Source organism: Mustelus asterias, chromosome 8 (genome assembly GCF_964213995.1).
Source record: "Mustelus asterias chromosome 8, sMusAst1.hap1.1, whole genome shotgun sequence".
In the NCBI taxonomy this organism is placed as follows: Eukaryota; Metazoa; Chordata; class Chondrichthyes; order Carcharhiniformes; family Triakidae; genus Mustelus; species Mustelus asterias.
Genome location: NC_135808.1, coordinates 3,905,198 through 3,928,444, shown reverse-complemented (window position 1 = coordinate 3,928,444; position 23,247 = coordinate 3,905,198). Strand labels below are relative to the sequence as shown.

At 46.7% G+C, this 23,247-nt stretch overlaps 1 protein-coding gene across 1 annotated transcript in view; it reads right to left on the bottom strand.

The window, feature by feature from the left end:
• The window catches only part of LOC144496740 (tenascin-like), a 175,307-nt gene that overhangs the window by 93,242 nt on the left and 58,818 nt on the right, over positions 1-23,247 (bottom strand). The window contains exons 3-7 of the mRNA XM_078217252.1: positions 20,964-21,905; positions 10,376-10,491; positions 4,869-5,022; positions 2,566-2,829; positions 695-958 (exon numbers count right to left, since the gene is read on the bottom strand). Coding sequence (XP_078073378.1) covers positions 695-958; positions 2,566-2,829; positions 4,869-5,022; positions 10,376-10,491; positions 20,964-21,905 — 1,740 coding nt within the window. The remainder of the gene's footprint in view (positions 1-694; positions 959-2,565; positions 2,830-4,868; positions 5,023-10,375; positions 10,492-20,963; positions 21,906-23,247) is intronic.

Below are 23,247 nucleotides of genomic sequence, written 5' to 3'. Positions count from 1 at the left end.
GAATGGACTGAATGATGGAAAATGGGTGGAAGGAGTGGTGGAAAAATAGAATGGACTGAAGGATGGAAGAAGAGTACTGAACAAATGATAGAAAAAGAAATGGAATGAAAGATGGGAGATGGGAATGGAATGAAAGATGAAAAAGAGAATGGAATGAAAGATGGGGAATGGTAATTGAATGAATGAAGGAGAAACATAATAAATGAATGATGGAAGACAGGAATGGGATGAATGATGCTGCACGAGAATAGAATGAATGGTTAGAAATGGGAATTGATTAAAAGATGAAACATGGGAATGGAACTGATGACAACAAACGCAAATGGAATGAATGATGGTACACGGGAATGGAATACATTATGAAATTCAAAATTAGAATTAATCACATCTGCATCTGGATTTATCCTTGGCATTCCCGAACAGATGTCAGTGTGAAAGTTTGGATGAATTTCCTGCTTCAAGGTTATTTTGTGGGATGAGGGATCCAATATTCTAACACCCTCTCAGCGGCTAAATCTTTCCAGCTTGTCCCACTAAATGGTCTAACCATCACTTACTAGTTTCACCTCTTGGTTTTGTAATCCCTTTATGCTCTTACACAAAAAAGAAATCAACTTCAATTAAGTGTTGTGCTGCTCCATGTATTTTATTCGCACTTGGTGTTGCAGGTACCATTATTGCACATCCTACTTACCCGTAGTCCCTACGGTGGTCACTGGCATGCTCTTCATATTCCCCTGCTCTGCCACCAAGGAAATTGTGTACTTGGTGTGATCCTCCAACCCTACCAAGGTGGCGGTGTTGCCCTTGCCGGGCACCCGCAACTCTCCGCCTTTTCCTGCCTCAGTTCTGTACGCGATGTGATACTGACCAACCCGAGCTATAGACTTCTCCCACTCCAGCGAGATGGTGGAGTCCGTGACCGTGACAACGCGCAGGTTCCTGGGGCTGTCGATCACTGCAGGAAGTGAGCAGAGAAATAGTCTCAAGTCACCAGATGCAGAGTCCATTTGCCTCCGTGACTCCGGGTCCACTAACACCTCAATTGGAAATTCCACATCGTTACTATCAAATCCCTCCCTGATTCACTCCCCACTTCCCTATCTCTATCATCACTTCCAGCCCAAACCCCCGAGATATCTGCACCCCTCCAATTCCAGCTTCTTGCTCATCCCTGATTTTAAGTGCTACACCATTGGTTCAGCTGCTTGGGCCCCGAATTTCCTCCATAAACCTCTCCCTTAATAATCTTCAAACCTCCCTTTTTGACCAAGTCCTTTATGGCTCAGTGTCATACTCCTCTTTTAGCCCCTTGGGGATGTTAAAGGTGCGACATTGGTGTAAGTTGCTGCTGTTTACAGCAATAAGGAAATGCCTGTTTTCCTGGCATGCCAGGCATTTAAAGATATGATGAGATCATGTCATGGCACAGTGTGCTGTTTAGTGTGTGTGTGTCTGAGTACCTCTGTATGATGGCATGATTCAGGGTGGCACATTCAGACACTCATTTATTTGCTGGGTTGGCCAAGGATACTTTCCTGAGCCAAGCTACACTGCATGGTTCAGTGTGGGATGTTCAACAGCTCTTGGCTCTGTGCATCACAGCATTGGTTTCAAACTAATATTTAACAACATGGTGAAAAGTGAGTGAGTGTCAGTGGTTGACTTGGGCGCAGGGAGTATAAAATGCCTGGTGTGTGTACTCAAGAGTCAGTGGCCAGATGTCGTGACCTCTACATACTTCCGAAGGAGCCACCGCCTCTAACCAAGTTTGTTTCCTGTTGTTGCTTTTTATTCATTGAAACTAATGTAATACTCGAATGTGAATGTGTTAGACTCCCTTACCCTTACTTCCACACACAGAATTTCTTTCTACATCATAAGTGGATGTCATCTAGCCAACATTTAGTCACATGTAAGCCAGACCAGGTAAGGGTGGCAGATTTCCTTCCCTAAAGGATATTAGTGAATAGATGGGTTTTTAGAACAATCAACAATGGTTTCAGTGCTCATCATTGCACTTTTAATTCAAATTTCACAATTGGTGGCATTCGAATCCAGGTCCACGGAGCATTAACCTGGGTCTCTGGATTACTACTCCAATGATAATATCACCACCAGCCCTAATTCCTGCATTAAATATTTTTTTAAAAAGCGGAGTGAGGATAACGGGTCAGAGAGATTGGACAAGGGCATGGGGTTAGAAGTGAGAGCTTCAGAGGGATGAGTGGCCTCCAACGTGCTATAATTTCACACCTACTTTCACTGAGAGTGTGAAAAAGAGCCCATGGCTCTATCTTGAGGAAAAGCGATGGAGCTCTCCTCCGGTCTCCTGCCCACTAGTCATTCCTCTGTCAACATGATAACATAGATAACCTGGTCATTATCACCTGGCTGCTGCTGGGATCTTGCTTTGTACCAGTTGACTGCCACATCTCCTGCATTACAACAGTGATTACCCGTTTAAAAAGTTGGCTGTAAAATGCTGAGGGACATCCCGACGTTGCAAAAGCCTGGATGGGATCACAGGTTCTTCCTCAGAGGCTGAGCAGAGGTGAGACTTACCTGTTGTTCCTTTAGTGGTTGCAGCCTTACTCTGGTGTCCCCCTTGCTCCCCCACCAGGAAGATGTTGTGTTCCACTCCAGCCTCGAGGCCAGTCAGTACGGCGCTGATGTCTCCGGCCGGTACCACCACCTGGCTGTGTTTGCCCGTTGCCGAGGAGTAGTTGAGGCGGTAAAGGTCGATTGACGCCTGGGGCTTCTTCCACCCCAGCTTGATGGTGGAGTTTGTCGCTGCGACCACATGGAGGTTCCGAGGGCCGTCAATCACTGTGGCCGAGAACAGATCTTTAGTCAGTCGAGCCGTTACCTTGTCCAAGTGCCAGCAATAGAGAGACCACCCACACTTTCAAACACCCGGCTACTGAATCCCTGCCCGTCGGAGCAATACTCTATTTCACAGCTCCCATTGGACAAATGCTGTATTGCCTTGGGTGAAACTGAATTCAATTGAGCCATGCCTGAGACCAATTAGAAGTTAATTGCTGTTTAGGTCAACTTGAGGTTAATTGTACCCTGGGTCAGTTAGAGGTTAATTGCCACATGGGCCAATTAAAAGATGTCAAAATCACCGTAAGGCATACGTGGGAAAACTGAAATAGAAACAGAAAATGCCAGAAACACTCAGCAGTATCTGTGGAGAGTGAAGCAGAGTTAACATTAAGGTTATCGATCTGGTATGTTCACTCTGTTTCTCTGAGTATTTCCAGCATTTCAATCAATGATTAATTTTGCTTCTTAGGTCAATCAGATATTAAATTTTTGAGGAAAGTTCTTAGATTGGCAGGTCACTTATAAATTCTTGGCTCCAAATCAGAGAAAGCAGCATGAAATGGTTGCTTTGCTTTACTCTCTAAATTAACACTCTGAAATGTGATAGACAAAACTCTCTCATTATATACATACATTAATATATATAACACACACACATATGTATGTCCACACGGCACGGTGGCACAGTGGTCAGCACTGCTGCTTCACAGTGCCAGGAACATGGGTTTGATTCCCGGCTTGGGTCACTGTCTGTGTGGAATTTGCACATTCTCCCCGTTTCTGCGTGGGTTTCCTCCGGGTGCTCCAGTTTCCCCCCACTGTCCAAAGATATGCAGGTTAGGTAAATTGGCCATGCTAAATATTCCCACAGTGTACCCGAACAGGCGCCGGAGTGTGACGACTAGGGGATTTTCACAGTAACTTCATTGCAGTGTGAATGTGAGCCTACTTGTGACACTAATAAATAAAGTTTACTTTAAATAAACTTTACTTATATGTGTGTGTGCATTAATTTATTTAGCATCTGCATAGACACAGAGCCAAACAATAGCCTTGTCAGTAGCAAGAAGGCAGTTATTTAAGCCTGCCTTCAAGTTCAGTCAGTGGGCACTCCTCAACATAGCTGCAGCCGGGTTGATCTTGGCATCCACACTGATGTTGGGTGGCTACATGGAGGCCTTGGCCAGTCCAGAAATGGCTGAAAAGGGCCCAGTGTCAGACTGTGTGCAGACTCAAAACACGGTGCCCCCAGGTGATGAACCAAAATTGGTTTATGTGAGATTTTGAGGGAAATCTGCCAACCAACATATCAAAGCTCAGTAAGCAGACGAGGAATGAGCATGGTGTTAAATGCTGACAGGATGAAAAAGCTAAGATAATGGAGGCTAATGGTGAAATTGGATGGAGAGGACAGAACCCATTATACACACACTGCAGCCTACTCAGTTCCAGGGACTTTGCTAAAACCCACTGGGAATGTGTTATATTGGATGGGAATTTTTTTTACTATATTCAGTCATGGGGCATGGGCGTCACTTGCTGGCCAGTATTTACTGCCTGCCCCTACTTGCCCTTGGAGGGCAGTTGAGAGTCAACCACATTGCTGTGCTCTGGAATCACATGTAGGCCAGACTGAGTAATGACACCAGATTTCCTTCCCTAAAGGACATTAGTGAACCAAATGTGTTTTCCTGACAATCAATAATGGTTCCATGGTCATCAGTAGATTCTTAATTCCATATTTTATGGAATCATTTTATTTTATTGAATTCAAATTCCACCATCTGCTATGGCGGGTTTCGAACCCAGGTCCCCAGAACATTCGCTGAGTTTTTGGATGATTAGTCTAGCGATAATACCACGAGGCCATCCCCTGGAAATACCGTTCCTTCTATGTCTCCCCTCCAAATGTTCAATTTGAGCACCGACATTCGTCAAAAGCACAAATATTTGGAGCATCGTCGCAAACCCAGCGTGTGGCCAAACAGCAGAGACAATTTAGCTAACGGTTGTGTTGGTTTGTGAAGAGCACTCACGTGTTCTCAGGGTTTTCGACACAGCCGGTCCAAATTTCTTCCCCTTCTGAGCTCTCAGTGTCACCTGGTATTCCTGCCCTGAAGCCAGGCCTGTCTGCTGGAAGGAGCTCTTGGAGCCAGCCAGACGTTTGGTCAGCTTATCGTTATCCTCTTTCTGTCGAGAGGAACAAGAGATTCTCGCTGACTACACTGAAACACGTCAAACACCAGCAACACCAGACATTTCAATTTGGCTCCTGTCTGCACTTTGTCACTTGACATGTTTCCCACTCTCCTACACTGATGCTGAGATGTTTCCCCTTTTGGGAGAGTCTCGGACCAGAGGGGCATAATCTCAGAGTGAGGGGTTGCCCACTTAAGACAGAGATAAGTAGGATCCTCATCTCTCAGAAGGTGGTGAATCTGTGGAATTCTTTACTGCAGAGAGCTGTAGAGGTCAGGTTGTTAAGTATATTCAAGGCTGAGATAGATAGATTTGTAATCAGTAAGGGAATCAAGAGTTATGGGGATAAGGCGAGAAAGTGGAGTTGAGGATACTCAGATCAGTCATTTTCTCATTGAATGGCGGAGCAGACCCGATGGGCCGAATGGCCTACCTCTGTTCCTCTGTCTTATGGTCCATTATATGTCTTGTGCTGGGTTACCTCTGGGACAGTTTCACACTCCCCCCCTCCCTCAGAAGGGAGTCATGAAGTGACCGCCATGACCCCTGACCTATTTCCCTGCACTGGCTTGTCTTGCACACACAGGGTGTGGGAACTCCACCCCACATAATAGTCTACACTGTGACTCTCTCTGCAGCACTGAGGCAAACCTGTCGAGGCTGAGAATCTTCTCCTCAGAGCGGACAAGGTTAAGAAGAGATTTAATCGGGGAGGGGGAGGGGGGGTGTGGGTGAGGGGTTGGGGGGGGGAGGGGTGGTGGTGGTGGAGGATAGGCAGTTTGATAGAGTAAATAAGGAGAAACTGTTTCCACAGACAGGAGGGTCGGTAACCAGAGGATACATTTAACACAGTTTGTAAAAGGGTTAATGTGAAACAAGGATAATTATTTTGCGAAATGAGTTGTTGTAATCTGGAACACTGAATGGCCAGTGGAAGTAGGTTTAACAGTAACTTCCAAAAGGGAATTGAATATCTGTTTGCAGGGTTAAAGAAAGGATATTAAGTGAGGCTAATTGGATAACTAAGAGCTGGCACAGGCACAATGGTTTGAATATCCTCCTTCTCTGTTGTGGAATTCCCATGAAATCCCGTAGACTGTTTTGGGATGAGGTTGAATATTGGATCTGGGTGTGGGTCAGTCACAAAGGACAAAGAACAAAGAAAATTACAGCACAGGAACAGGCCCTTCAGCACTCCAAGCCTGCACCGACCATGCTGCCCGACTTAACTAAAACCTCCTACCCTTCCGGGGACCATGTCCCTCCATTCCCATCCTATTCATGTATTTGTCCAGACGCCCCTTAAAACCCACTATTGTATCTGCTTCCACTACCTCTCCCGCAGAGAGTTCCAGGCACCCACAATCCCTTGTGTAAAAAACTTGCCTCTTGCACCTTAAACCTGTGCCCCCTAGTAATTGACTCTTGCACCCTGGGAAAAAGCTTCTGATTATCCACTCTGCCCATGCCCCTCATAACCATAATCGCCCCTCAACCTCCGCCGTTCCAATGAGAACAAACCAAGTTTCTCCAACCTCTCCTCATAGCTAATGCCCTCCATACCAGGCAACATCCTGGTAAATCTTTTCTGTACCCTCTCCAAAGCCTCCACATCCTTCTGGTCGTGTGGCGACCAGAATTGAACACTGTATTCCAAGTGCGGCCTAACTAAGGTTCTATAAAGCTGCAACATGACTTGCCAATTTTTAAACTCAATGCCTCGGCCGATGAAGGCAAGCATGCCGTATGCCTTCTTGACTACCTTCTCCACCTGCGTTGCCACTTTCAGTGACCTGTGTACCTGTACACCCAGATCCCTCTGCCTATCAATACTCTTAAGGGTTCTGCCATTTACTGTATATTTCCTATCTCTGTTAGACCTTCCAAAATGCATTACCTCACATTTGTCCGGATTAAACTCCATCTCCATCTCTCCGCCCAAGCCTCCAACCGATCTATATCCTGCTGTATCCTCTGATGGTCCTCATAGCTATCCACAAATGTACCAACCTTTGTGTCGTCCACAAACTTACCAATCAAACCAGTTACATTTTCCTCCAAATCATTTATATATAATACAAACAGCAAAGGTCCCAGCACTGATCCCTGAGGAACGCCATTTGTCACAGCCCTCCATTCAGAAATGCACCCTTCCACTGCTACCCTCTGCCTTCTATGACCGAGCCAGTTCTGTATCCACCTTTCCAGCTCACCTCTGATCCCATGCGACTTCACCTTCTGCGCCAGTCTGCCATGAGGGACCTTGTCAAAGGCCTTACTGAAGTCCATGTAGACAACATCCACTGCTCTACCCTCATCAATCATCTTTGTCACTTCCTCGAAAAACTCGATCAAGTTAGTGAGACACGACCTCCCCTTTACAAAACCATGTTGCCTCTCACTGATACGTCCACTTATTTCCAAGTGGGAGTAAATCCTGTCTTGAAGAATCCTCTCCAATAATTTCTCTTCCACTGATGTAAGGCTCACCGGCCTGTAATTACCTGGGTTATTCTTGCTATTCTTCTTAAACAAAGGAACAACATTGGCTATTCTCCAATCCTCTGGGACCTCCCCTTTGATGTGGAGATGCCGGCGTTGGACTGGGGTAAACACAGTAAGAAGTTTAACAACACCAGGTTAAAGTCCAACAGGTTTATTTGGTAGCAAAAGCCACACAAGCTTTCGGAGCTCCGAAAGCTTGTGTGGCTTTTGCTACCAAATACACCTGTTGGACTTTAACCTGGTGTTGTTGGACCTCCCCTTTGGCCAGTGAGGAATACAAAGGTTTCTCTCAAGGCCCCAGTAATTTCCTCCCTTGCCTCTCTCAGTATTCTGGGGTGTATCCCATCAGGCCCTGGGTACTTGTTTATCTTAATGTTTCTCAAGAACCCCAATACCTCCTCCTTTTTGATCTCAACATGACCCAAACTATCAACACACCCTCCCCCAGACTCATCATCCACCAAGTCTTTCTCTTTGGTGAATACTGACGCAAAGTACTCATTTAATATCTCGCCCATTTCCTCTGGCTCCATGCATAGATTCCCTGCCCCGTCCTTGAGTGGACCAACTCTCTCCCTGGCTACCCTCTTGCTCTTTATATATGTATAAAAGATTTGGGATTTTCCTTAATCCTGTTGGCCAATGATTTTGCATGACCCCTTTTAGCTCTTCTTACTCCTTGCTTAAGTTTCTTTCTACTTTCCTTGTATTCCACACTTGCTTCGTGTGTTCCCAGCCTCCTAGCTTTGACAAATGCTGCCTTTTTCTCTTTGACTAGGCTCACAATATCTCTCGTTATCCAAGGTTCCCAAAACTTGCCATACTTATCCTTCATCCTTACAGGAATGTGCCGGTCCTGAATCCCTATCAACTTACACTTGAAAGCCTCCCACAAGCCAGATGTTGATTTGCCCTCAAACATCTGCCCCCAATCTACATTCTTCAGTTCCTGCCTAATATTGTTGTAATTAGCCTTCCCCCAATTTAACTTGAGGACGACACTTATCTTTATCCATCAGTACCTTAAAACGTACTGAATTCTGGTCACTGTTCCCGAACTGCTCCCTGACTGAAACATCGACCACCTGGCCGGGCTCATTCCCCAATACCAGGTCCAGTACGGCCCCTTCCCTAATTGGACTATCTACATACTGCTTCAAGAAACCCTCCTGGATGCTCCTTACAAACTCTGCCCCATCCATGCCCCTAGCACTAAGTGAGTCCCAGTCAATATAGGGGAAGTTAAAATCTCCCACCACAACAACCCTGTTATTTTTACACCTTGCCAAAATCTGCCTACATATCTGTTCCTCTCTCTCCCGCAGGCTGTTGGGCGGCCTATAGTAAACCCCCAACATTGTGACTACGCCCTTCCTATTCCTGAGCTCTACCCATATTACCTCGCTGCATGAGTCCTCTGAGGTGTCCTCCCACAGTACAGCTATGATATTCTCCTTAACAGTAGTGCAACTCCCCCTTAGCTTTTATATCCCCCTCTATCCTGTCTGAAACATCTGTATCCTGGAATGTTAAGCTGCCAATCCTGTCCTTCCCTTAACCAAGTCTCTGTAATGGCAACAACATCATAGTTCCTATCCAAGCTCTAAGTTCATCTGCCTTACCTGTTACACTTCTCACATGGAAACAAATGCACTACAAACCCCCAGACCCTCTTTGATTAGCAACCACACCCTGCCTGCTCTTCCTCTCAGTCTTTCTGGCCCCACTCTCTGGTTCCCCTTCAGTTAATTCACCTTTGCCTTGGTTGCCACTCCCCTGCCAAACTAGTTTAAATCCTTCCATGTGACACCAGCAAACCTCCCGGCCAGAATATTTATGCCTTTCCAGTTTAGATGCAACCCGTCCTTCTTGTACAGGTCCCACCTGCCCCGGAAGAGATCCCAATGGTCCAGATATCTGAAACCCTCCCTCCTACACCAGCTGTTTAGCCACGTGTTGAGCTGCACTATCTTCCTATTCCTAGCCTCACTGGCATGTGACACAGGGATTAATCCTGAGATTACAACCCTCGCGGTCCTGCTTTTTAACTTTCTACCTAACTCTCGAACCTGCTGCTTCAGGACAATCTGGTTCACTGCCTCTGTCACAGACTCTGATATCCTTTCCCAACACTGACACAATCTCCACAATAATGTCCTCTCTGGTCTGGATCAGGGGTCAGTGCTGTGAGAGGTCGGGGATATTGACCAGTTGTGGTGAGACCTGTTCGTCACACACTACCTACCCACAGCCCTTCAAACACAATGCAGACATCAATAGGCAGCGAATGAAGATGGCAGAGGAACTGTTGGTGGTAATTTAAGGAGATTGGGCCTTGTTGGGCTCCATTGAACCAGATTTCAGGTTTGTGAAGGAATGCCCCTCTCTTGCCTGCTCCTCTTCCTCCTCCACTCAGCTCCTCAGCCCCAATCACCGATGGTCGTCCGGCGCACTCCAACTGCAGGTTGAGAGGGAAGCTCTGGTCCAAGGTGGAAGCTCCATCTACTATGAACTGGATCAGGCATGTCAGAGGGAGCATTCCGTGGCAATTGGCACCAGTGGCCCCCAGATTGGCTTTTCATTGCCAGAACAGCCACAACATCCAACATGCTGAGCACCTGAGACACATTCACATCGTACCCGGTGGAATGACCTCAATTGGGGAACCTCTTCCAACTGCACACGCTATCTGGTGAGGTTCACCAAAATGCCTCCCTGGCACTTTAGTTTGGCATCTTGGGATATTTCAAGCACATCCCTCCCCCAATCCTTCCTCCTCCCCCACTCCTATTCCCACCGACCCTTGACATGCAAGCTCCATTCCCAGATTGCCCTTTACCAAGGGTTTGAAGGTGATCTCCCAGGCGTCGACTGGAACCCGTGGCAGCTCCCACTCCACTGTCGCCTTGGTCTCCAGGATCTTCTTCACTTGAAGCCCAATGGGAGCTGGGATTTCTGAAATAAGACAGGGAAAATATTTAAAGGTCACAAATGTCGAAGGTATTCTCGTGCATAGAGGGCAGGAATGTGACCTCGCTCACCTTGAATATTGACTTATTCTGAATGACACAAAGCACGAATGGATGAATATGATCAGAGCATAGGAAATAGGAGCAGCAGTGGACTATTTCACCCCTTGAACCTGCTCCCCCGTTCAATACGATCAGAGCTGATCATCTGCTTTAACTTCACCGCATATACCTTGATTCCCTGAGAGACCAGTCTGTCTATGCCAGCCTCATTTCACCAATAGAGCTTCCACAGCCCTCTGCGCTGGAGGATTCAAAAGAGTCACAACCCTTTGAGTGAAGACACTTCTCCTCATCTCAGTCCTAAATGATTGAGCCCTTATCCTGAGACTGTGTCTCTGTGTTTCTAGCTTCCCCAGCCAGAAGGAAACAACCTCTCAGTGCCCACCTGGTCAAACCCCCTCAGAATCTGATTTGCTTTATTGAAGTCACCGCTTATTCTTCTGAACTCCAGAGAATATAGTCCCAATTTACTCTCATTATAGCACAAGCCTCACATCCCAAGGATCAATTCAGTGAATGTGCACCTCCAATTCTTTCATTGGATGTTGGCATCGCTGGCTGGGCCAGCATTTATTGCCATTCCTAATTGCTCTTGAGCTGAGTGGCTTGCTAGGCCATTGGGCATTTGAGAGTCAACCACATTGCTGTGGATGTGGAGACACGTGTAGGCCAGACCGGGTAAGGATGGCAGATTTCCTTCCCTGAAGGACATAAGTAAACCAGATGGGATTTCACAACAGTCGACAATGGTTTCATGGTCATCTTTAGGCTTTTAATGCCAGATTTTTATTATATTGGGGAGATACTGGGGGGGGAGGGGGTGATAAGTAAGTTTGCGAATGACACGAAGTTTGGCAAGGTGGTTAATAGTGAGGAAACTCTGAGGTTGGAGGAAGGTACTGATGGGTTGATCAGATGGGCAGAACAGTGGCAGATGGAATTTAATCCTATGCACTTTAGAGGGAGTAACAAGACAAGGGAGTATTTAATGAATGGCAGGACTCTAGGAAGGTCAGAGGAACAGAGGGATCTTGGGGAGCTTGTCCACGGATCCCTGAAGGGGACAGAATTGGATAATAGGCTATTTAAGAAGGCATGTGGGACACTTCCTTTTATCAGTTGTAGCATAGATTATAAGAGCAAGGAGATTATAAGAGTTGTACAAACTTTTGGTTAGGCCACGGCTAGATTACTGTGTGCAATTCTGGTCACCTCACCATAGGAAGGATGTGATTACATTGGAGAGGATGCATCGACTCTACGAAAGAGCATCTTACCCAGGTCCACTTCTCATTTCTGATTCCAGTGACAATACCACTAATCCTCTGTCACTTTTCTTAGCACTTGTATATCCTTCCTTAAATATGGAGGCTGAAATTACACACAGTATTCCAGATGTGGGCTGGAATTCTCCGACCTTGTCCGCATTGGGATTCTCCGGTCCTGCTGCAGTGAATGAAGTTCTGGCTGAGTACCAAATTCTCCATTCTCACCGGGGTGGTGGCAGGAAGATAAGAGAATTCCTTCCGCAGTCTCACAAAACCCTGTAAAGCTGGAGCAAGACTTTCTTATTCTTATTCTCCAATCCCCTTACAATAAAAACATTTGTCTTTTTAATCGCTTTCTGTGCCTGCATGCTAATTTTCTGTGTTCCTTTTTGTGAGCAGACCCAAGGCTCTCTTATCATCAAGCTTTACAAGTCTCACACCATTTTAAAAAGAAATCTGCTTTTCTATTCATACGATCAACCTCACACTTCCCCACATTACGCTCCTTGTTACCCACTCACTTAACCTGTCTATATTTCTTTGTAGCCTCTTTATGTTCCCCTCACAGCTTATATTCCTACTCAGCTGGTGACATCTAATGGCAAAATGAGGCAAACTCCACCAGCCCTTCATTCATGTTTATGAGTGTGGCACCCTGCCATTTAAAAGTAAAATTTAAAGTTTATTTATTAGTCACAAGTCGGCTTACATTAACACTGTAACAAAGTTACTGTGAAAATCCCCTGTGAAAGAAAATACTGTGAAATTCGCCACACTCCAGCACCTGTTCGGGTACAATGAGGGAGGATTTAGCATGGCTAATGCAACTAACCTGCACATCTCTGGATTGTGGGAGGAAACCGGAGCACCTGGAGGAAACCCATGCAGACACGGGGAGAATGTGCAAACTCCACTCAGACAGTGACCCAAGCCGGGAATAGAACCCTGGTGCTGTGAGGCAGCAGTGATAACCACTGTGTGGGCTGTTTCAAATCTGGTTGAGCTGCAGACAGTTGACAGTTTTATGTTGAGAGTAGAATGTTGTACAACATATCTGATATTAACTGACCTCCCCTGGCGTTGTTCCTCGTGCATTAGTGAACACACTGTTCGAACCACATGATATTCAATGAATTATTAAATGCCAGTAGATGTCCTGTGATATTGTTCATAGTGAAGTATTGGACACAGTTTTAACCCTGCAAATTCAATACCTTCCTTTGCATTCGGTTAATCTATTTTCTGGACAATTTGAAAAGATACATTCCTAACAGGAAGACCCTTTAAAGAATACATTTCAAAGGGTAAAATTATCTTGAATGAATAGTTGCTTGAGTTTAAAAAGTAACTGTGGACTTTGAGAGAGGGATCAGAGCTTGAGGCTGAGACGAACATTCATACAGAGAACTTGACTTGAAGTGGCTCCATGTAACAGAGGAATGGCTGGCAGCAGGATAAGATTCACTAAACACACCAGGACATGGCTTTCCTTCAATCCAGCATGTAAATTATCATCAGGATTGTGGTCAGAATTATCCATGATTTAGACGGCAGGAGGAAAGATTTCCCCGCTCTCCTCTGGGATTGCGGTGGTCTCTGGGGTGGAAAGTTTCGTGACCGGGGCTCCCACAGAGACAGTCTCGGTGCCCCCAGTATTGGGCTGTACTCGCTGCCCTTAAAGGGACACTGCACATTCCTGCAGCATCTGTTCGGGTGCTTTGACAGCCACTGAAGTACTGTGTTTTTAAAATTTGAAGTGTAGTTGCTGCTGTGGGGAAAAAAAGCGGCACCCAACTTGGGCACAGCGAGATTGCATGAACAAGCCATGGGATAATGATCCAATAGCCTGATGCTGGCTGAGTGAGAAATATCCAAATTAGAAAAAAGAGATGGAATCTTATAGGTCATTTTAAAAAAACTCTGCTTCAAACCAACTGCAGTTTTCCTTTAATGGGCCGTTTCTCAAAGGTTTCCGGCAGTGTAAATGGTTGGAACTCTAAGATGCTTGGGTGACTTTGAATCAAATTCTACAGCAATTTGACTGTACAGAAAGCCCAGAGAATGCTCTCATTCATTCGCTCGCTTTCTAACTTTCCACCCTCTCTCTGCCTCCTCTGAAATACTTCTACTTGGGCTTGCCCCAGTGGATTAACTCGGGGACCTCCCACTGGTGTTAGATTTTTCACCTCCTGTCCAAACGCCCTGATTGTCAGACGCACAGTGGTAACCTCGGTTCCAGCTCACCCTGACCTCTGACACAAACCAAATGGAACCTCCTCCTCGAGTTTGTTTCATTAAAGACCACTGGCGCCTCGGGACCTTTTGATGGGAGACCGGGCTGGCCTGAGCTTATAAAAGAGTAGGAGTCTAACCACTAAACATTATCCTGGGCTTCAGTGTTCCCCTCCTGCTCCCTGCCCTCAACCCTCTCCCAACCGTTTCCATTTCAAATACACCTCATAGCCAATATTGTTCGTAGGTGCCAAAGAAAAGTAAGGCATTCATAAGCATGTCAAATGTACTGCTGCTTTCATCCCAAGACTTCAAACTGTACTGTCAACAAACAGGACATTTTTCTGCAAGCTTTCTCTTCCCCCCTTCGTCCAACCTAAATAAGGTCCTTCTTTCAAAATAACTGCCGAAAGTCAAAGGCGACAGTGTCCCCCTCCCACCTCTCCCTTAACAACCTATTCCTGCTCACTCTCCAGAGATGAGCATGAATGAAGGGCTATGTTAAAGCATCATCCCAGGGGCCAAACAGGCTCTTCAGGGCAGCCATCCCAATAAGACGCAATGAATTTGGGCTTTGGTCTTTGTGGGATCGCACTGTGCAACATGCTCTGTGCGCCTTTACACTTGCCTCTCACCTTGGTGGGCCTTTGAGGTTGTGTCTCAGTGGTAGCGTCCTCGCCTCCAAGCCTCAGCAGTTGAGGATTCCAGTCCTGCGCCACAGTCTGACCACCATTGGTGGACTGACACTCCCAGTGAAACATCAAGAGAGTGCCAAGCACTATCAGGCGTGCTGTCGTTTGGATGAGATGTTAATTCAACACTCCATCTCAGTGTTTCACAGAATCATACACTCCCTATGGTGCAGAGGAGCCCATCGAGTCTGCACTGACTGTCCAACAGATTGGCCCCCTCTCACACCCTATTATTGAGTTTTTTGAGAAAGTGACCAAGGAGGTGGATGGGGGCAAGGCAGTGGACGTGGTATATATGGATTTTAGTAAGGCGTTTGATAAGGTTCACCATGGTAGGCTTCTGCAGAAAATGCAGATGTATGGGATTGGGGGTGATCTAGGAAATTGGATCAGGAATTGGCTAGCGGATAGGAAACAGAGGGTGGTGGTTGATAGTAAATATTCATCATGGAGTGCGGTTACAAGTGGTGTACCTCAGGGATCTGTTTTGGGGCCACTGCTGTTTGTAATATTTATTAATGATCTGGATGAGGGTATAGTTGGGTGGATTAGCAAATTTGCTGATGACACCAAAGTCGGTGGTGTGGTAGACAGTGAGGAAGGGTGTCGTAGTTTGCAGGAAGACTTAGACAGGTTGCAAAGTTGGGCCGAGAGGTGGCGGATGGAGTTTAATGCGGAGAAGTGTGAGGTAATTCACTTTGGTAGGAATAACAGATGTGTTGAGTATAGGGCTAACGGGAGGACTTTGAATAGTGTGGAGGAGCAGAGGGATCTAGGTGTATGTGTGCATAGATCCCTGAAAGTTGGGAATCAAGTAGATAAGGTTGTTAAGAAGGCATATGGTGTCTTGGCGTTTATTGGTAGGGGGATTGAATTTAGGAGTCGTAGCGTTATGTTGCAACTGTACACAACTCTGGTGCGGCCGCACTTGGAGTACTGTGTGCAGTTCTGGTCCCCACATTACAGGAAGGATGTGGAGGCTTTGGAGAGGGTGCAGAGGAGGTTTACCAGGATGTTGCCTGGTATGGAGGGGAGATCCTATGAGGAGAGGCTGAGGGATTTGGGATTGTTTTCGCTGGAAAGGCGGCGGCTAAGAGGGGATCTTATTGAAACATATAAGATGATTAGAGGTTTAGATAGGGTGGATAGTGATAGCCTTTTTCCTCTGATGGAGAAATCCAGCACGAGGGGGCATGGCTTTAAATTGAGGGGGGGTAGTTATAGAACCGATGTCAGGGGTAGGTTCTTTACCCAGAGGGTGGTGAGGGATTGGAATGCCCTGCCAGCATCAGTAGTAAATGCGCCTAGTTTGGGGGCGTTTAAGAGATCCGTAGATAGGTTCATGGACGAAAAGAAATTGGTTTAGGTTGGAGGGTCACAGTTTTTTTTTTTAACTGGTCGGTGCAACATCGTGGGCCGAAGGGCCTGTTCTGCGCTGTAATGTTCTATGTTCTATGTTCTATGTTCTATCCCCATAACCCTGTGCATTTTACTATGATGTGGAGATGCCGGCGTTGGACTGGGGTAAGCACAGTAAGAAGTCTCACAACACCAGGTTAAAGTCCAACAGGTTTATTTGGTAGCAAATACCATAAGCTTTCGGAGCAATGCTCCTTCGTCAGATGGAGTGGTCTCTGTTCTCAAACAGGGCACAGACACAGAAATCAAATAGCATTTGATAGCATAGCATTTTACTATGGCCAATCAACCTAACCTACACATCTTTGAACTATGGGAGGAAACTGGAGCACCCGGAGGAAACCCACAGACACAGGGAGAATGAGCCAGGAACCGAACCCAGGTCCTGCTGCTATGAGGCGGCAGTGCTAACCACTGTGCCACCCCATTCGAGGGAGACCAAGGGAATTATCCCTGGTGTTCTGACTATAGTTATCCATTAATCAACATTAAAAAAGCAGACGACTCATTCATTCTTAGATGGCTGTTTGTGGGATCTTGCTGTGCAAAGGTTAGCTGCCACATTTCCTGCACTACACCAGAGAATCTAAAACTACTCCATTGGCTGTAAAGTGAAACCTGAGGATGTGAAAAGTGTGTCACAAATACAAAGCTTTCTTTACCAAATGCTTTCTCTCAGGTCTCTTTTTAACAAGCGTAGTGATTTCATTATATTTTTTATGATGTTTCTTTTTTCCAGCTGGACTTACTGGGCTTTAACAGCAGAACAGTAAATCTCTTAATTGCTGCTCTGTTGGCTCTAAGATCCTGCAGAAATTCCTGATCTCAATCAGGAGAACACGGAACCAAGAGCAGATTCAAGAGGAACCCAAGTGAGCAGAGAATAGGACAGATCCATTTTCCGAATTAGTAAACTAAGATGTTTATCAAGATGCTGGAATGTGGAACATTTTTCCATTTCAGAATCTACTGTCCTTATCAAACACTTCCAGGTCAAACACAACCCAGGTCAGGCATGGAGTGAAGCTCCCCTCTATCCTGTCCAAAGCACTCACCATCACCTCAGTCTCATACATCCATTTCCCACACCACATTCACTGCTTTCTGAGGGCGAAAGGGTGTCAATTCTGTGCCAAATCAGACTCGATGGGCCGAATGGCCTCTTTCTGTAACGTTGGGTTTCTACGATTCATTACAGTGGTAGCACTGCATTATAGTTCACGCAGGGAGGCCAGGTTAGAACATAGAACATAGAACAGTACAGTCCAGGTTGCTGTGGGAAACGGAACTTTTCCATGCATGTTGTAGCCTGGAGCTGTGGCTGGTCTTGGTCGAATCAGTATTCTTTCCATCACAGGGCTGACCAACGCTCTCAGCACCTGCACGTTGTGGAAGTCGATACTCAACCTTTTTGGCCACGTTATGAATGGACCAAGAAAGGGCCGAGGTCGAGGCAGGAGAGTGACACGAGGTGAATCAGAGTCCTGGGGTGGGACTCAAACCCGGAGCTCCTGGTTCAGAGGCAGGGGTGCTACCCACTGCACCACAAAGACCTGCTTATTCTGCACTAGTTTAATGTGGTGTTGTGCATTGGGCTACAAAGCACTAGGCTACTGTGTTACCCTAGTTCACATCAGAAAAGAACATTTCAAAACTAAAGAGGAATCATCGAAATAAGAAGACAGCATTTTTATGCCCCCTTTTATAGCCACAAAGCACCCTGTGCACGGTCAAGCCTTAAGTGTGGGCGTGCACTCTCAGTATGAACTACCTCAGACTGAACTACAGCCGTCAGCACACATACATAGAACATAGAACATAGAAAGCCACAGCACAAACAGGCCCTTCGGCCCACAAGTTGCGCCGATCACATCCCCACCTCTAGGCCTATCTATAGCCCTCAATCCCATTAAATCCCATGTACTCATCCAGAAGTCTCTTAAAAGACCCCAACGAGTTTGCCTCCACCGCCACCGACGTCAGCCGATTCCACTCACCCACCACCCTCTGAGTGAAAAACTTACCCCTGACATCTCCTCTGTACCTACCCCCCAGCACCTTAAACCTGTGTCCTCTCGTAGCAACCATTTCAGCCCTTGGAAATAGCCTCTGAGAGTCTATCCTATCCAGACCTCTCAACATCTTGTAAACCTCTATCAGGTCACCTCTCATCCTTCGTCTCTCCAGGGAGAAGAGACCAAGCTCCCTCAACCTATCCTCATAAGGCATGCCCCCCAATCCAGGCAACATCCTTGTAAATCTCCTCTGCACTCTTTCAATGGCTTCAACATCTTTCCTGTAATGAGGTGACCAGAACTGCGCGCAGTACTCCAAGTGGGGTCTAACCAGGGTCCTATAAAGCTGCAGCATTATCTCCCGACTCCTAAACTCAATCCCTCGATTAATGAAGGCCAGTACGCCGTACGCCTTCTTGACTGCATCCTCCACCTGCGAGGCCGATTTAAGAGTCCTATGGACCCGGACCCCAAGGTCCTTCTGATCATCTACACTGCTAAGAATGGTACCCTTCATATTATACTGCTGCTTCATCCCATTGGATCTGCCAAAATGGATCACCACACACTTATCCGGGTTGAAGTCCATCTGCCACTTCTCCGCCCAGTCTTGCATTCTATCTATGTCTCGCTGCAACTTCTGACATCCCTCCAAACTATCCACAACACCACCTACCTTGGTGTCATCAGCAAACTTACCAACCCATCCCTCCACTTCCTCATCCAGGTCATTTATGAAAATGACAAACAGCAAGGGTCCCAGAACAGATCCCTGGGGCACTCCACTGGTCACTGACCTCCATGCAGAGAAAGACCCCTCCACAGCCACTCTCTGCCTTCTGCAGGCAAGCCAGTTCTGGATCCACAAGGCAACAGCCCCTTGGATCCCATGCCCTCTCACTTTCTCAAGAAGTCTTGCATGGGGGACCTTATCGAACGCCTTGCTGAAGTCCATATAGACCACATCCACCGCTCTTCCTTCGTCAATGTGTTTGGTCACATTTTCAAAGAACTCAACCAAGTTCAATGAACTTGTGCTGGATTCAGCCCTGGGAGGGCAGTGCCCTCACCTCCTACATTAATCCACAGTGGCACAGTGGTTAGCACTGCTGTCTCACAGTGCCAGGTTCAACTCCCGGCTTGGGTCACTGTCTGTGTGGAGTTTGCACATTCTCCTCGTGTCTGCGTGGGCTTCCTCCGGGTGCTCCGGTTTCCTCCCACAGTCCAAAGATGTGCTGGTTAGGTGCAATGGTCATGCTAAATTCTCCCTGTGTACCCGAACAGGCGCCGGAGTGTGGCGACGAGGGGATTTTCACAGTAACTACATTGCAGTGTTAATGTAAGACTACTTGTGACTAATAAATAAACTTTAAACAAATAAACTTTATCCCGCATGGACACAATGCACATTCCTGTCTCAGACTCACAATCCACTGCAGCTTTATCAAGCCTACACAGGAGAGTGGCCAGCTTGAAACTCAGCCCTGTTGTCACCATCGCTGTGAGCAACGTGGTGGAGAAGTCAGAGAGAATCAGTTTCGAGCCCCCAGCCCTGCTCATCCTCCCCCATCGATATAAAATCATCCAATCTGAAGTTTAACACCTGGCTTGGCACATGAACAAACAACAGCAAACTTTGGCTGTGAACCATTATTCACCTTCATTAACAGAGTCACAGAGTAGCCATGTCCGTGTGTTAATGTCTAAATGAACATTGCACTGTGGTGTTACCACTGATACCCTTGTGTCAACCCAACAGCCTGGTTGCCTGCAGCTGCCACCCATTCATGTTCCAACCTTCCAGAAGTGCAAGTGAATTGAGGAAAATTAACATTTTCCCGACCACCAGGAGCTCAGCAACATCCCTCGCCATTGCCTGAAGTCACACGTGTCCTTTTCAACTCACACATTCAACACCTGACAATCCTGGTGACTTCGGGAAAGCTGAATGGAGTGAACAGGAAGTCACAAACAAACACCCTGTGAAAGACCCAACACTGAAGATATCTGGCTTTAATCTTCTGTACGATAATGGGTAAGCTTAAATCACACCAACATAAACCAGGCCAGAAGCGGGATGCTCGATTCGTAAGAACTCCCCAGCGTGCAACTAGATCAGACTTTCGAACACAACCCAATGCAAGATCCACAAATCCCAAGGAGGTGTCACAGTGTCACACTGCACTGATCATCATTAAAATAAAAGCAAATCACTGCAGTTGCTGGCAATCTGAATAAAAACAGCAGTCTGGTGGAGAGAGAAACAGTTAACATCTGGAGAAGAGTCATACTGACTTGAAACGTTAACTCTCTCCGCACGGATGCTGCTGGAGCTGTTGATTTTTCCAGCATTTTATGTTCGTAGTCCTCCTTATAAGTTCATAAATTCATAAGATATAGGAGCAGAATTAGGCCATTCGGCCCATCGAGTCCGCTCTGCCATTCGATCATGGCTGAAAAGTTCCTCATCCCATTTTCCTGCCTTCCCCCCATAACCCTTCAACCCCATTACCAATTAAAAATCTGTCCAACTCCTGCTTAAATTTACTCACTGTCCCAGCGTCCACCGCACTTGGGGGTAACGAATTTCACATTCACAATCCTTTGGGAGAAATAGTTTCTCCTCAACTCTATTTTAAATTTGCTACCTCTTATCCTCAGACTATGACCTCTCATTCCAGATCATTACTTGGTTTAATCAGCTGAATGAGTCGTTGCTCTGCATCTACACCAACACAAGAAAGGGAGAGAAGGGAGAATGCATCTCACCTATTGCACAATCATTTCCTGTGAATCCATCCTTGCAGACACACTTCCCATCAGTGCAGTGGCCTTGTTTGTTACAGTTGTTTGGACAGTCCTGGACACTACATTTGGGTCCTGAATAGCCTGTGTTGCAGACACATTTGCCATTGACGCACTTTCCTTGCTTGTTACAGTTATCAGGACAGGCCTGAATGCTACAAGAAGGCCCTGAATAGCCTGTGTTGCAGACACATTTGCCATTGACGCACTTTCCTTGCTTGTTACAGTTATCAGGACAGGCCTGAATGCTACAAGAAGGCCCTGAATAGCCTGTGTTGCAGACACATTTGCCATTGACGCACCTCCCTCGGTCATTACAGTTCTGGGGACAAGCCTTCACACCACAGTCAGGCCCAGTAAACCCTTTCTTGCAGACACACTTTCCTTTGACACAGTCCCCTTGGCCGTGACAGTTAGCGGGGCAATCTCGTAGGCCACAATCCTTTCCAGAGAAGCCTGCATTACAGATGCACTTCCCCTCGACGCAGCGCCCTTGGCCGTTGCAGCCACCAGGACAGTCTTCAACACCGCAGTCGAACCCAGAGTAGCCCTTGTTGCAGACACAGCGCCCGTCCACACACCTCCCGCGTCCTCTGCAGTCATCGGGACAAATTTCCTCGGTGCAGCCATATCCGGTGTACCCGGGGAAGCAGACACACTTTTCGTCGATGCAGCGCCCTTGGTCGTTGCAATCGTCGGGGCAGATCTCCTGGCTGCAGTCTTCGCCCGTGAAACCCTCACGGCACACGCACCGGCCAGCCACACAGTCCCCTTGTGGAGGGTGGCAGTTTGCTGGGCAGTTGGCCTTGGCACAGGTGGGCCCGCTCCAGCCCTCCTCACAAACACAGCCACAGGTGGAGGAGCTGAAAGTCCCATGGGCCCCACAGTCAATTGTATTCTTTGCACCTGGAAAGTGAGCAATTAAACAGTTAGTCCTGAAAGAAACATTAATCGTGCAGTAATCTCCTTAAAACACAAATGTTACAGAGGCAATGGCGTAGTAGTATTTTCACTGGACTCGCAATCCGGAAGTCTAGCGTAACTCTGGGGATCTGGATTTGAATTCCATTACAACAGATGGTGAAATCTGAATTCATCATTAAAAGCCTAATGGTGACCAGGAAATCAGGTTTACTCCTGTCCTTTAGGGAAGTCATAGAAGAATCCCTACAGTACAGGAGGATTACAGGCCCATCGAGTCTGCACCGACCACAATCCCACCCAGGCCCTATCCCCGTAACCCCACATCTTTAGCCTGATAATCCCCCTGATACTAAGGGGAAATTTAGCATGGCTTATCCACCTAACCCACACATCTTTAGACTATCTTCCTTACCTGGTCTGGTCTACATGTGATTCCAGAGCCACAGCAATATGATTGACTGTGAATTGCCCTCTGAAATAGCCTAGCAAGCCACTCAGTTCAAGGGCCATTAGGGATAGGTAATAAATGCCAGTCTTGCCAGCAAAGTGTCACATTGCATGAATGAATAAAGGAGAAAAAGATCACAGAATGATTACAGCACGGAAAGAGACTATTTGGCCCATTGTATCTGTGCAAGCCTTCTGTAAAAGCAGTTTGCCTAATGCCATCCCTCCACCTTATCCTGGCAGCCTCACAAATCTTTTCTCTTTAGATAATGATCCAGTTGCCCTTTGGAAACCTGCCTCCACCACACTCTCAGGCAGTATATCCCAAATCCAAACCATTCCCTGGGAGAAAGGTCTTTCCTCATTTCACCTTTGCTTCCTTTGCCAATGCCCCGAAATCTGTGGTTCTTGATCCTTCTGCCAAAGACCGTTTATACCCACCAACTCTGCCCAGACCCACCGGTGACTTGGAATACCTCTATCAAACCTTCTCTTCATCTTCGATTCTCTAATTGAACAGCCCCAGTTGATCAGAATTGATTTAAAATTGAGGTTGGCACAGTCAGCACTCTCCTGAAAACACAGTTCAGGACGCCAACCTTGTTGAGATAACACTGGACAATGAATCCAGATATTAAGGATAAGTGCCCTATCAAAGTCCAGGGGCAGTAATATTGGGTGTAAAATCAGCATTCCACCGAGGTAGGAATCTCACCTGGACATCTAGATTAAAATTAGCAGTGACAATGAATGGAAGGTCCTATTGAGTTCGGAATAATTGGGAATGTTGCTTTGGTTGTTGTTTTGTGGCTGGTTGAGTGGCTGACACATGGATTCCCATCACCATGCTGAAGACAAGCCGCTGGGAGACTGACTG